We start from the raw sequence: 16,151 nt of genomic DNA, 5'->3' as shown, positions 1-16,151 counted from the left end.
TTGTAGCTTTTGTTGCTACAGTACAAATGTCAGATTTCAGTATCTTCGGAATTTGAAAAGTCTGACTATACATCACATGACCACAGAGATAATTTGTGAGTCAATCATTATTTACAAAATATCAATCAGACCATTAGTAAGCAGCGACCCTCCCAAAATTGTCTCTAATAATACACGGTAATCACTTTTGTTTTAGATAACAGAAAAAAACCCAAAAAAGGCTACCGACACATCAATAGCTTGTAGCATTATGCTATGAATTGCATACCATCCAGTCCTTTCAAGTGATAATGTGCTCTTACCTTTTTGTCTCTCTAGACATATCTGCGGATGAGACATTCCATTTTTTTTCTTTTTTTTCCCCTTTTTTTTACACAAAAGGAGTATACAGTTCAAAGTAGGATGAACTCTATGCCATTTGCAGAATTTGTTTAGTTTTTTCATTAATTGAACTACATGAAACCTGAGGTATTATTAACACTCATGTTACATTATAGTAGTAACCTCTTTTATGAGCTTCAAAGGACTATTTAATGAGAGTGCATGTTTTTTTTCATTTGTCTATCATCTCTGTAGTTGTTGTTTCAGTTGGTTGTAGTTGTAATTTCATGATTCCAGAGTGATGTAATAAAATCAGCCAGCGTTCTTCAGTTTTCTATCGGTTCATGTAGACCAGTGGTTCTCAACTGTTTCAGACCGTGACCCCCCAAAATAATCATATTTAAACTATGGACTGCTCCACCCTGATAAACAATTGGAATAATATATATATATATATATATATATATATATATATATATATATATATATATATATAAATAATTATAGGAACTGAGGCATTCAATTCGTTTAATGTGTAATGCTTAATTGGTCGTCCAATCACAGTTAACAGTCTTTGTATTGAGTTTGTGCTTGAAATGTACTGTAATTCTGCAAACTGTTAATACATATTTCAATCAATCTCCCCCACCCTGGGGGCACTCCTGGGGCTCTCGACCCACAGGTAGTGTAGGCTATTCTGTACAGTGTACCGACCGTCGAACCGCTCGTTGGAAATAACAGATTTTCTGCTAGCAACGCGGTTGTACAGCAAAGTACAAATGAGGCTTAAATATGCAAGCTCTTCAAAGGCAAAGTCAAAGGCTGTCCTGGAGTTCTTGAGTCAAACAGCTTGAGTTGACATCCTTACTTGACCAACTGTGTAATCATGGCAATGACCAACAATTTGACAACTTTAATCACCAGAACAGGATTTAGAAATAGGGTCTTTGCGGGGGGTTCCAGGTGGTCCTCACCAAAATGTGTTACCGTGGCCATTTAAAATGTAAGCTTGCACTGTAAATCTGCTATTTTTGAAGATTTTTGTCCCTGGCACAATACCTTTTCAATTGGGGGTCTGCGGCCAAATAATAATAAGCTGCTGCATTTCCATGGACATTATTTTTTTTGCTTTATTTTCTGATTTAAATACAAAATGTAGCAGTCTATCAGAAGACTTTTGGAGCGAGCCGGCTGAATTCCATAATCAAACCCTATGAGGCAATTAACCATTTGGAGTCTCCCAGGGCTCTGTGCTAGGCCCTCCTGTTTTTGCTCTACACAATAAGTTTGCTGACAATGAGTCATGTATGTTTTTGCGACGTGTTGTTAGCTTGTAGATCTGCTATTTCCGCCCATGTTTGTCCCCGGTAGGGCGCAAGGGTTAATGTGGTAAATGTGACGCACGCACGCATGCACGTGCATACACACACACAAACACACACACACGCACACACACACACACACACACACACACACACACACACACACACCCACCAAGAAGAAGCCAGCCAGCTGTCGGTGTGCACGGGTCTGACCGGTGTTGTGTTCCCTCCAACGTGTTTCTGGTGGTCAGCTCTGGTCATCATGCATATTCCTGTAGTTACAGCACTGTGTGTGTGTGTGTGTGTGTGGGGGGGGGGGGGGGGGGATGAGGGAAAGAGGTCACATGTCATGGTTGCTCCACTGCTGCCACTGCTCCAGGCAGTGAGCTGCTGTGTTTACTAACAGGAGGAGGAGGAGGAGGGGACAGCGTAGCATAGCGTGTACTCTATCATGGGAGTTTCTCACGTCAGGAGCCAGTTGCAGGCTGCAGTATCTCATAGGCAGCTGGGTCTTCTATCCTACTATACACACAGTGGGCTGGTCTTGTATCTATCCTAAATACAATACACACACACAGACTGACAGTAGGCTGGCTCAGAGAGGAATATTGATCTTTGTCCTGCATGGATGTTAGTGCCCCTTTTATAGGGTAAGTTTTAAGTACTGGTGAAATACAGTAAGGTGGGGGGGGTGTGTGTGTGTGTGTGTGTGTGGGGACTTTGTCCTTGCTGTTGTTTACTATATCATTTGTGCTGCTGCTGTGTCAGAAGCAGTGTACAGTATAGTCCCTTGCTGAGAACTTGACTGAATGAGACCTCCAAGGTTAGTCAGGGAAGTGGACTCTCTCTTGTGTGTCATTGTTTCTTCTTGTCTATTTGGCTGATAGTAGAGTGTGAACCTGAGGTCAATACAGTACGTAAGTGAGACAGGATATAGTATATTATTATTAGTTATCTCTCTGTCAATCTGTTCTGTTCTGTGCGTGCGTACGTGCCTGCGTGCGTGCGTGCGTGCAGGCTTCAGAACATGTCTATTTCTGTCTCCTTGTCTGTTTCTCTGTCCCATCTCAATATCCGTTCATCTGTCAATCTTCCCCCCGTCTGTCTGTCTGTCTGTCTGTCTGTCTGTCTGTCTGTCTGTCTGTCTGTCTGTCTGTCTGTCTGTCTGTTTATTCTCTTTGTCTGTATGATTCTCAGATGTTGTGTTTTGTTTTGTATTATTTTAGTAGTGGATTAGAGGCTGGTGTGGAACAACTCCAAGAGACTCTGTGCGCTTTGGCACGTGGGAGGTGTGTGTGTAATACTATATATTTAGGGACACATCCCAGCGCTGGAAGAGTAGGGGTGTGACACTTGTGTGTGATTATGTGTGTGCGTTTGTGTGTGAGTGTGTGTGTGTGTGTGCGTAAATCCACAAACAGTATTATATCACTCGAGTGTGTGTGAGTACGCACACTCAGACTTTGATGCAACCAGCCACAGGCAGAGACACAGTGACCCATTGTGAAAGTGGAAAGCACAAGTCGTGCTAAAGGGCACAGCTGACCCCAGGTCAGTGCTAAAGGGCACAGCTGACCCCAACGTGCGCGACTCAGGCGAGAAATTCAGCGAAAGCGAAGGAGCGACAGTGTGTCAGTGTATGTCCTTATTTTCCTGTAAGCTATTGAGGTGTAATCCATTTAAGCGCTTGACTTTCTGATGAAGATAAGAGTGTGGGCGGGTGAAAAGTTGTTCAGAATAGACTGTTTGTTGTTTGTGCGTTGATGCTGCGTCATGAGCAGGAGGAAGTTAGGATGCGTGACGGACTCAATGCTTATGTAGATGTGATTGTCTGAACAGCTGCTTTGGTGCTCTTCATCGCTGTCGGGTCACATGTCCTCAACCATTCCTAATAGTATTATTATTTAAAAGAAAAACAATGTGTGACAATAGCCCATCTACAAACTCACGAGTCACAATGCATCTGCTATTCACACTACTGTTGTACAACACTCAGAATCACATTTACAGCAAGTAAAAATGGGTGAAATTCGTTTTTGTGCAAGATCTATCGTTTTGATATTTCCATAGCAAAGGGGGGGGGGCAGAAGGGGGGGGGGGGGGGCAAAGGGGAAGAGAGATCAATCAAAGAAAACAAACAAGTTATCCACATATTTACACATACAGTATTACCTGTGTGATGAAGCAGGGAAATATTTTACAAGGGAAAGAAGACATAGAAGGGTGAAATATGGTGATACTGTTGTACAAGGGTTGTGCCCGGCAGCGACATTTTGTAATCACCATATAGGCAAAGGAAAATCTAGCCACCAAAAATGTAAATGAAAAGTGCCCCCGAGCAAGGCATTATTTCTCCAGTTGTTTGTGTCTGTGGCTACAGTATACATGTATGAATCCCACACATAGCAGCTTTCAAGGTCAGCATATGAGCTGATCCTGGGGCGCTGATCCTCACAGGTCAGAAACACGTGGGTGGAAACCTATTCTAAAGTACAAAACGGAGCAGTTGATTTCTGTATTGAACCACCTGGTTCAATACAGAAATCAAGTCAAACAATAGCTCATCTCCTACATACTATACAAGTACATGTATACATCCTCCTATACAAGTACTTATCAGGGTGGGGTGTCCCCAGTTCAAATTAGATTATTTTGGGGGGTCACGGTCTAAATTAAGGTTTGAGGACCACTGTTTTAGTGATGATGTCTTTTTCCTGGCTAACCTAGCCAGGAGTTGTCTTCACCATGGCTTCCACCTTCCAGACTGTTCCCAAATCCCAGCACAGATTTCCGATGGAATTCTTGCGTTGGGTTTCAGATACATTTAGACAATAAGCTCTGCAGTAAACAAAGAAGGCTTATGATATTCACGTGCTTTGTTCAACAATTATGTTCAAAATGAATTGACCTGAAGTGAGTCAAGCAAGTATGGCATGGTTTTGTATGCTTCTCTTGTGACCTGCTTCTAAACTCACTGTTGCAGCACTTGTTGTTTCCACATCTGACTGGATTGAAGGCTTAGACATTAATCATTTTTAATGGGAGTTTTTTCAGTACAGTACAGTTACAGTTTGCTTTTGGTTTGCTGAATAGGAGAGTTAACCACATGAATCCTAGCATCCCTATGGACCAAATCCTCATGACATCACCACAACCAAAAATATATTTAGCCTGTAGCGTTCGTATTGGAGCAGTATCATTCATGAACCTTATTTCTGACTATTTCTGACAAAAATATAATTTTAAATATCGTCAGGATGACAAACTAGACATAGCTAATGGTGTGGACTTTTTGAGCGGTGCCAATGCTCCTATGAGTGGCCACTGGCCGCGTGTGTATGTCCGTATGTACAAGTATGAGTGTGTATGTCTGTGTATGAGCACCACCCATTCAAATAAAGTGAGCCAGTGTGTAGATAACAATAAAAGTATATAGTTGCACCGCTCAGTTCAGACCGGTGTGATTCTTTTAATACTGTGTAAACCTGCATACACATTCTACCCGGAAATACTGCCCTACTCGTTTGTTTACAAACATTCTGATCTGGTCTATTCTCGGCATGTCTTCATGAACACAAAAACAGGCAAACATTCGGCGGAAATAGGCAAACATTCACAAATAGCATTTTATAAGCTCACAAGTGAGAGCTTTTGGGGACTTTTTCTACCGTAGTATATCTGCTGTCATTTAAATTGTATTTTGTTGCTATTTAATTTGATGACCGGCGCAGTGCATCCGCTAGGAGACTTAAAGAGTCTCCTACTGAGCAGCCACCGGCTCATCAAATCGTTGGCTCAGGAATGTGACAAAAACTAAAAACTCTCTGTGAATTCAAGGCTTCATGGCGTGTGTAATTAATAGAGAATAAGTACTTTTTTGGACTGAACTATACTCCTTTTAAGTAAAAAACAAACATTTAAAAAAAGGAAATGCCCTCCAGTGTCGTCTACATTGACTCACTTGACCATACTGCTGTGTTCCTGACAGATTTGGTTGTTTCCGATGGATGACGTTGTCTGACTGCCATCTCCAGGGACTCGGGCTGCTAATTGAGTTGTGTGCTTCTCAGTTTATTGCGAAGGGACCTGTGAGGTTAACACGTGACGCAAGTCTCTGTCTCTGTGCCCCCAGTGCAGACTTGATTATCAGCCTGCATCATAGAACAACAGAGAGAGTGAGACAATGTGCATGCAACGGTTCTCAAACTTTTACATTTCAAGGTCTCCCTCTTAACTCTAACAGTATAGAAATGGAACCAAATTCACCTGTCAGGGTCCATTTGGTTCCATGTCTATACTGTCAGAGTTACATACTTGGAACCCAGAGAGTCCATGGAATCCACTTTGAGAAGCGACATGGATAAAAGACTTGACTCGATGATTTTTAAGTAGTTCTGAGATATTTATGTTGAGTGCACTCCACTTCACAATCACATCCCCCCCTTTGTGAATGGAACACGATTGCGTATCTAATCTATGCTGCAGTTACCTTGGACAAACAGATGGCGAGCCACAGTTTCCATGCTATAGGTGATAAGGTTTTAGTTGTGATGTGTGAGCTGGTCCAGAAATAGGTCTTCTTTTAATATTTGCAGAAATATGGAACAGAGATAACCTCGGTGTGACGGTGTCTAAAGAAACATAGGCTTTTCTGCTAACTTTGTTTGACCACTTGAAACATAGCCTCCCTATTCTGGGGGGGCGGGGGGACATCGTGCAAAAATAGCTGATCAAATAGCTGATCTACAAAACTGCCATTACAAGGCAATAACACAAACAAGTCTTATGCACACCTGCTGTATATGCTCTGGATGGGTGCGTAGGTAGGGCTCAATGTAATCAGAAAAATGCACTCGTGCACAAAGACCCGCACACCGTCTGCACTTGCAATAATAAACTTTATTTAGGCAACGTTTCGGTCATAGACCTTCTTCAGGCATTCAGATGCAGCTTGTATACCTGCTATTTTTTAATAGCCAAAGTATAAAGAACCAATGTGCTATAGCTAAAATCTAAAATGGCACAGATGTTTTCTCCGTTATAATTGGTTAGTCGACGGGGGTCCCCCAGTTCTGTTCTTTTTCCCCATCAACACCATCTCTTCGCAGAAGAATAGCTGATCTAGGCCTACAAGCTCACAGCACGTTGCATTGTGAGATTGTACATGCGGTAATTGGCTATTTTTCCCAAATGTCCGCCCCAGTCTGGGGATGCTAGGGTTCATGTGATTAAATCTGGCAACTGAGGCAACTGCTTAATGTCCTCATGATGTTTACCACTTTCAATGGCATGACTTCGACAAGCATGAGCTTGGGCATACAGTACGGTCGGTACCTACCATGGTGTCACTGTCATCTCTGCCAGCACGTCATAGCTGTTCCTGCTCAGTATACCTTGTTTATGGCTGGAATCACTGCCACTGCTTTGAGCAGTAATGATCAATCCACTGGCTCCTCCTGTGGAGTATGGCATACAAATCGCATGTGCATATAGTGTGTATATCTATGAGTGTTCGTTAATCGCCACGTTATATTGGTTGACATCTGGGGACCCTGGCAGAGTGGGTTTTAGTGATTTTATATGCAGGTAATTGGTGGTGACTTATAACAAAGTATTTTCAGATATTTCAGATATGCTTAATATTTTTTATATTTCAAAATGTATATTACCGGTATATAAATATAAATAAGTAAAATGACTTTACACATTTTAAAACAAACAAACAAACTAACATATCTAAGAAATCCCATGACTAAAAATAATATTAATAAAGAAGTAGTGGAAATAGTTGACGGCACGGCGTGAAGCGATGCATTGTGTGCTTGTAGATCTGCTATATTCACTAGTTTGGGTTAGGGCAAACGTCTCATTTATCTTTATCTTTATCTTATCTGGGGGTCCCAGAGATAGAATTGCCATTAAATGGGGATCCGTAGACTAATGCATGTCAAACTGGGGGACATTGAAATTAAAATGGTTGAGAATCACTGAGCCGTAATTTGGGGGTCCTTGACATGAAAAAGTTTGAGAACCACTGAGATAGAGGGTGGCCAATGTGAGTGGATGTTTTTATTGAGCATTTATTAAAAGTGTTGACTGCTGTTTATTTTATTTTATTGTTGTTTTTTTGTTGTTGTTGTCTTGTTTTGTGATGGAACCGGGGAGGGTGGGGTATATGTGGGGTTGTTTTTCTACAAAAATTGAAAATCTTATAAATAAAGTTATACAAAAAAAAAAGTGTTGACTGAGGGAGCCTGGACCACTTCCTCCATGCTCTGACAGCTCTAAGTGTAAATAAATATATTTTCTTTTCTGAATGACAATTTACTGGTAAGAGTTTAATCTAAGAGTTTAACTCATACCTGTTGTCCCAGAAATGGACAACAGGCTCGGCTGTAAAGTCATATATCTGGTGAAGTTTATAGACCTCGATCATATCTCCTCTGTGCCTCCTGTACACTAACGTTGTGTCTGTAAGTGTCTGAACCTTTCTTCATATGACATTTCTTTCAACCCTGGTATTAATTATAGCCCTTCTCTGAACCTTCTCTATTTTCTCTGTATTTGATTTTGTAAGTGCACCAGACTTCAAGATGCAAATTCAAGATGTGATCTCACCAAGGATTTGTATAACGGCATAAATAGTTCTTTAGGTATATTTAAAAAGGTTCTTCTAATTATTATTTTTTTTACTTTTTCAGAGATGTGCATTTCAAATTCTTATATGGAGCTGAGTGATTGCTGATGCAACACACTCCATATTTGGATAGCGGGACAGACACACGGACACACAGACACACAGACAGACGGACAGACATGATCTACTAGGTCTCATAGTAAGTGCTCATTGCGTTCGCAATCAACCACCACGGGGGCACGGTGGCACAGTTGGTAGTGCTGTCGCCTCACAGCTAGAAGGTCCTGGGTTCGATTCCCGCTCGGGACGCTGTGGGTGCTGGCGGCGTGTTTCCTCCTCTGCGTCATCAGTGCCCATACCCGAAGGCGGGGTTTGGCGAAAGGGCCTTTCTGTGTGGAGTTTTCATGTTCTCCCCGTGTCCCCTAGGGTAGGTACCCTCACAAAAAACATGCAGTAATCCTGGTCACTAAACTGCCTCAGTGCCTCACCCTGGCCAGCCGGGGCTCCTGATGGAGGGGAAAGGAACTGGTTGGAATAACGTGTTCCTTCCACGCGCTACGTCCAACCAGGGAAACTCCCCCCTGTCAGGTGTAAAGGAGCAACTTGGACACTCAGGCATGAAGGAAGCATGAGTTAAAGTCCGTTGCTCTCCCCTTGTCCCCCATATATGGGGACTAGGTTGGTGGAGGGTGTGTAGAGCCCAGGATCACATTAGATGATTGACACAGGGGTGAAAAATGGGTTACAAAATCGTGGGATAAAAAATATATTTTTAGAATGATCAACCACCACCCCTATATCTTTTTCTTCCTCTACTTGATGAATCACTAGATCTCCGACTGTATAATTAGCCAAGTTGTTACTTTTTCCCCTAATGTGCAACTGTTTACATTTATCTGGATTTAATTTCAGTAACCACCTGTCACACCAATTGCTGGTACTCTGGAGGTCTGCTTGGAGTTGTGCTGTGTCCGTGTCATTGGTTATAGTTCTAAATATTTTTGTGTTGTCAGCAAAAAGGTAGACATCAGATTGTATCTCACTTGGTAGATCATTTATATAAATAACAAAAAGAACAGGGCCTAATACAGATCCCTGTGGGACTCCAGAGGTCACTGACTTCCAATCTGAAGTGGCTTCATTAACAACCACCTTCTGTTTCCTGTTACTAAGAAAATCCTGTACCCAACCTATAACTCTGTTGTCTACACAACCTGTAATTTAATTTAATTCTCATTTTTCATGCACTACAATACACGATCAAAACAATGTTTGAAATTCTCATACAATATGGGCTGGAGGAAGAGATCCCATTTTTCCCATTTTTTGAGGGGTGCATATACATGTTTAATGTTTGTTTTTAGTTAAACAAACATAAAGAAACACCATTAACATTACCTAATCATAGCAACATGAGTTAGACTTTAATATATTAGCGCCCCTCACTTCACACGGGTGTGATTTTTATAGAACTTGTCCTCTTGTAGTCTAAGAATAAAAGTTAGTTGTTCCATGATGTATATCTCCTCTGTAATGACCAAAATGGTGTCTGTCGCATATCCTCACAAACCATGTCATCTTCCTCATTTTCCTCCTTTACGATCTTCTCTTCCTACCATCTCCTCTCATCATCACACCTCGTCTGGAATGAAGTACACCTTGACTGGCTATGACAACAGGTCTGGCTATGACTCAAGACCTTTTTGATTATTTCTTTCAAAGCATCAATTGAAGTTTCTCTTCCTACCATCTCCTCTCATCATCACACCTCGTCTGGAATGAAGTACACCTTGACTGGCTATGACAACAGGTCTGGCTATGACTCAAGACCTTTTTGATTATTTCTTTCAAAGCATCAATTGAAGTTTCAGTTCATTCTGATATGAGCAGAGAAAGCACGCACTCACTCACTCACTCACTCACTCACTCACTCACTCACTCACTCACTCACTATGCATGCACACACACACACACACACACACACACACGCATGGATGATTCATTGACAAACTGCAGACCTCATTAGTAACTTGATAATGATATTTAGGAACAGGTCTGGCTATGAGACAGCCGGCTCAGGAGGTAGAGCAGGTCGTCCAATGATCCCTGGGTCGGCACTTCGAGTCCCGGCTCCTCCTGTCCACATGTCGAAGTGTGTGTGTGTGTGTGTGTGTGTGTGTGTGTGTGTCTTCTTCTTTGTGTCCGGCCATCCTCTATATCACGTCTTTCCAGTGGTTGGCACAGGCGAGTGCAGTGGCATTTGGCTTGGCCAGGTCATCTCCAGTACATTGTGGAGCAGAGATACATCTCATGATGTGGTCCATTGTTTGTGGTTCGCCGCACACACGCGCGCGTGTGTGTGTGTGTGTGTGTGTGTGTGTGTGTGTGTGTGTGTGTGTGTGTGTGTGTGTGTGTGTGTGTGTGTGTGTGTGTGTGTGTGTGTGTGTGTGTGTGTGTGTGTGTGTGTGTGTGTGTGTGTGTGTGTGTGTGTGTGTGTGTGTGTGTGTGTGTGTGTGTGTGTGTGTGTGTGTGTGTGTGTGTGTGTGTGCGTGTGCGTGCACTGCTGTCCTAAATAACTCATTTTTAGGGGTTAGGGCATTGTAAAAAAAAAAACTGCTAAATAATTTTAAAAAAAGGTAGATCATCAGTGTGGACAGTATTGTCCATACAGGTGATAATGCGAAATATGCAAATTATTCAAATGATTATGCGAATTATGAAAATTGCTTAACATATGCAAGTTAGCATTCGGCAGTTTCTACATGCTGGGGACCCATGCTAAACATTTCTAACATAAAACGTTGGTGTACTCAACATGTCTGGGTTCACAATGGGGCTCTATGGGCTGGCTACTGGACTCATACCTTTGTAAAAAATAACACAGGCCTTTTTACTTGTAACAGAGTATTGTTATATTGTGGTATTGCTACTATTACTTGAAGTAAAATAGTAAAATATCAGAGTATGGTTACATAAAGCCGGTCTTCAGCTGTAGGCTATACTGTACTTGTACTGTACTCTTACTGTATTCGTACTGTACTTTATTCATACTTGTACTGTACTGTACTGTACTGCTTTCTGAAAAAGACATTGGTATTACACTAACTCAGCTTCCCATCATGCACCTGTGCACAGTGTGAAGCTCAACAGCGCTCAACAGTGTCATGTGTTGGTACCACAGACAGACAGACAGACAGACATAAGGACACACAAAGCTACATGTTGGAGATGGTGTGCCCACCGCTCAAATATTGATGACGGCCACAGGAGTTCTCGGAGATGCAGTCGGTCACTCTGTGTGCATGAGGGAACATGTGTACATGTTCAGAGAAATCCCTGAACAGCTCATCAATAGTGTTTTCTAAAGCTTGTCTCACTCACTAAGCACTGTCAGTCTGTCCGTCCGTCCGTTCTCGTCCATTTTCCACGCGATCTGATATCCTGGACATGATGATGGGCATAAATGTGTGACAAGTGGTAATAAAACAACACACAGATTGTGGATTAGGGATGGGATGATAATTACATTCCTGAAGAAGATCCCAGTGATCGAGAGGAATTAATAAACCAGTGGAGCTGAGTTATTCCTTACCAGTGTTGCGGATTCTATTTCATTCTCTTGTACTGCCATTTGTCCAGCACCTGGGCTAGAGTGAATGTGCATACTCTATTACCTATGACACATGTGACATGTCACAATTATTGTTGCAAACATGCTGTAATTGTGATTAACGATATTACACGCTGTAATCACAATATGCTTAAAGCTTTTGTTAACCACTGTGTGTGTGTGTGTGTGTTGGGGGGGGGGGGGGGTGGTGTTCAACGTGTTGTGAGCTTGTAGATCAGCTATTTTTGGTGAATTGATTTGTGTAGAGTGAAATAAGGGCGTACCAAATGCGCTCTGTTTCAGGTCCGTTTTATCATCCTAGTGAATGACGGAGGACAATTTCATGATAAATTCCAATCGTAGCAATACATTATTTTTTCAATTTCCCCCTTTTATAATATCAATTATCATGCCATCGCTAATTTGGATACATTTGCATTCACTTCACAGCACAAAAAGGAAGATGCACATTTGCATAATTCATTACGCTAATCACTGCACTCACGGCTTATGTTCTGCTTCTTCACTTCCTCTCTAAAGGGACTTCCTGATTGGTCCAGAGCGCTGAGCGAGACGCCTTGACCCCCAGTGACCTCCAGCTGTGGAGGTGTGCCATGTGTTCACCTGGCCAGCAGGGGGCGTGAAGCTGTCGGTCTCCGCGGCCAGTAGGTGCCCCCCGGTCGGCCCGCGCGCCACCATGGGTTCGTCCACTCTGGGGAAGGCAGCTCCCTTCGACGTCCTCCTGGAGGAATGCATCCACGCTTTGGGTGTGTGTGTGAACCAATATCTGTCTTTTAATGTCTATATATTCATTAAGTTAGCTCTGGAATGCTAGTACCTGCCAAGACCTGAGGCCAATTCTACAAATGCCTTCTAAATCATTAGCTTACACACTTTCAAGATTTTTCAAAAATGTTTAAAAATAGTAGATGTACAAGCTCGCAGCACGTCACTTGTATATCTGCTATTTTTGAACACTAACATTGAATGTGACACCTATGCTTTCCTGGTTTTAATGGTAAAAACTAAAAGACGGTGACGCAGTAAACCTGCCGGCACTGAGGACTTTATACTGTCTACTGAAGGAAGGCATTCCTTATTCTATTTAAAATACCGTAGCCAAGCCCTGCCTATCTAGACACAATGAAATAAGACGCTTAGCAAGCGGTAATATACATTGTTTACAACAACAATCACTGACTCATCACTGTATACTTAACACTTGTGTTGGCGTGTTTGTGGGCGTTGTGGTGTGGAACGCACACATGGGTGACATTGTGTTGCCTCCTCCTCTTCCACAGATGACAATGGGGAGCTGCAGTCCAGCCTGCTTCCTCGCACCCTGCTGTTGATGCACCGCTGGTATGTCACGTCCACGGAGCTGGCCGGGAAGCTGCTGATGATATATCCTTCCAGGGCCGGAAGCCCTGCCGGGTCGGGGAGGGGGGAACCTCATATGTCCAAAAACTGTTAACTTTTCAGGATTCAAATTCGATGCGATGCGAGAGTTCAGTCTGGCCAACATCAACTCGGGCCTCCTGAAACGCTGCCCTCCTCTATACTATCTAGCATCAGGGTCTTGAGCTCTGCAGTGTTGTTGTAAACTGTTGTGCCGCAGTGCATCTATGTAGGATTAAAATTCAAGGATAGCAAAAGTAGCAGATCTACAAGCACGAAACGTGGTACAAAAGTGACAGCTGCTACTTTAGATTTTGTGTAGCGCTGTGGTACTGTATGATCAAGTATGGCGTAAATTTATGTGAAAAAAAAGACTTCTGTCCGACTGCAACGATATGCAAGAATGCTTTATTTCTGCCCATATTTTGTAGGCTACCTGCTACTGCAGCTCTTGTGCAATAGTGTTCAGAATTGCAAAAAGGCATACATAAAATATTAATATCTCTAAAATAATGAATTAACACCATGGCCTCAAGTACATAGATAAGTTTCCCCACCACTGGTCATAAGCCTTACTTGCGGGTTCACTTCACAGACACCTATTTGATATTTATTGCTACGGATACCATAACCAAAGCATCTTCCATTTAATTGACATGGAAGCACAGTAGTGTTGTTATGAATTGTCCACTGATCTAGATGAACTGACAAGCACTGAACTGATACCCTGCCTGCAGTTGTGGAAAATAACTACCGGTAAGTACATGTACTCAAGTACTGTACTAAAGTACAAATTTGAGAATGTTTTACTTTACTGGATTATTTTCGATTTCCAATACTTTTACGTTTACTTTTTATTACATCACATCTCTACTGTTTACTCCACTACAATTATTTGAAAACTTGTGTCCCTACTCTCTTATGTGGGGACCCCACAGGTTGAGAACCACTGGGGTAGAAAAGGTCAAAGTCATTGTTATGCTTTACACAAGGAAGAGACAGAGGTAGAATAAGAGATGTTGGCCACCACTTTGGTCCTGAGGATGAACAGCCACAGAGCTGATTGTTCTGACTTGTACAACTTGTCAAAAAGTCTGATTACATGGTTTGATGTCATATATTAAGTCTAAAAACAAGTTTTCCTTAACCCAACCGCACGTATCGTGACTGCCGCGGTGACAACTGCCAAAGAACCCGTTCGAAGATTTGTTATTTTATGAGGTAAGATCCCAGACCCTCATTTTTCCATCCCAACATTTACAGGTAACCAGCCGTGGACCCATCATCCGAAAATGTTTTGCTATTTTTGCTAACCACTCTTCTAAACCACTGTTTAGAGTTTTCTGAAAAACTTATGTTGCTATATATATGTGGCTAAAATCTAAAATGACACAGATGCTTTCACGTCTTATACGGGTTAATTCATTATAGCCTAATTGGGTTTTACTGAATAAAATCCAGAAAAGACAATTGTATTTTTGAATATATTCCATGACATCGGTAGGTAAGTAGCCTAGAAGCCACGAAAGTGACGTAATTCAATGTGACAGTCAGTTATTGTAGCTGTGGCCTGACTCCTGACAGGGCACGGGAAGCTGGCCAAGGCACCATGGGTTGATATTACTTATGGACCATTGAAAGGAATTGAATATGTTGAATGATTCAGTGATCTTGTGATTCACTATTTTATATGGAGAAGGCTTCAGGCTTTGTGCAGAATGACGTACCACATTACTGTGACGCATTTAGGTTTTAGGTCCTAGTATACAGTATGTACGTAACCTCTTTAGAAGGCACATGTTTGCTTTATCATAAGACAATGTAATATTATATTAATAGGATGTTCTTTAGTAGTCCTTTTAGGATACAGGACATAAGTGTTGGACTCTAAATCAGTTTCACTTCCTTAAAATGTCTGCATTGATCAACTAAGTAAATTACTTACAACCATGTGTTAAAAAAGCACACATTCTTCTGTGGTCTTTGCCTAACAACTACACTGTAAAATCCTTTTTTATTTAACTCTGGTAGTGTACACATTTTGGAACCACCACACATTAACACTGCATATCTACTGTGTAGTGCTGCTGGCCAAGGTCACTGTGTAATGCTGTGGTCCCAAATGGCTTTGCAGCATTGGCTTACGCTTATGGCACGTCTTGAACACTTGGCTCTCCTCACCTTGTCCACGTGTTATCACATATGAGCAAACAGCTGCCAGTGACCCCCTTTTTCTGCATCGGTGCATTCCTCTGGTTCTTCATCGATGAGATCACTCTGAATCCCACACTGCTGCTTCGGGCAATACATCACATTCCCATTCAGCGATGGATGCTCTGCTCGGGCGCAATGCAAATTTGATGAACCTTTAAGACTGTACGATGATATTGTGCATGTCATCACATCTTGTTAACTTACCTTGCCATGCAGTCTATTATCCTCCCCTGCCTCCCCCAATCCTGCACATTCACCATTGCTCTGCTGCTAAGATGTTTTTACACTCTTAACCACAGTGGCCTTGTGGTTAGAGTGTGAGCCCTGAGACTAGGAGGTTGGCCTTTCAATCCTGGCCGGGTTGTACCGGACATTAAGAACGGTAACCCAACCCATTAAGACCTGAGGCCAATTCTACAAATGCCTTTCTAAATCAATGGTTCTCAAACATTTTCATAATTCAAAATGATTAAAAAACACTCCAGAAATTTTAAAAATAGCAATAGCGCTGCGAGCTTTGATCTGCTATTTTTGAATATCCAATGCTAAATTCTACAATTTTCTCCTAAAATGTTGATGTCTTTATAGTAACATTGTTTGTGTTTGTGTGTGTGTGCGTGCATATGCGTGTGCGTGCATGCGGGCACTT

The 16,151-nt window shown here is 42.1% G+C and overlaps 2 protein-coding genes across 4 annotated transcripts in view; one reads left to right on the top strand and one right to left on the bottom strand.

Annotated features, from left to right (window-relative positions):
- LOC308327786 (long-chain fatty acid transport protein 2-like) overlaps positions 1-16,151 on the bottom strand; it is a 512,892-nt gene that overhangs the window by 281,713 nt on the left and 215,028 nt on the right. The gene's annotated exons all lie outside the window — the stretch shown is intronic.
- The window catches only part of rasgrp3 (RAS guanyl releasing protein 3 (calcium and DAG-regulated)), a 44,913-nt gene that overhangs the window by 5,596 nt on the left and 23,166 nt on the right, over positions 1-16,151 (top strand). For 2 of the 3 annotated variants that reach the window (XM_080782390.1, XM_080782392.1), the window contains exons 2-4: positions 12,431-12,657; positions 13,192-13,294; positions 14,447-14,509. In XM_080782390.1, coding sequence (XP_080638516.1) covers positions 12,588-12,657; positions 13,192-13,294; positions 14,447-14,509 — 236 coding nt within the window. In that variant the 5' untranslated portion in view covers positions 12,431-12,587. Of the gene's footprint in view, positions 1-2,158; positions 2,294-12,430; positions 12,658-13,191; positions 13,295-14,446; positions 14,510-16,151 lie in introns of those variants that run through there. The other variant, XM_080782391.1, reaches the window with a different exon arrangement.

This window comes from Protomyctophum bolini, assembly GCF_963924005.1.
Source record: "Protomyctophum bolini genome assembly, chromosome: 14".
Classification (NCBI taxonomy): domain Eukaryota; kingdom Metazoa; phylum Chordata; class Actinopteri; order Myctophiformes; family Myctophidae; genus Protomyctophum; species Protomyctophum bolini.
This window is presented reverse-complemented; position numbering and strand designations above follow the sequence as displayed.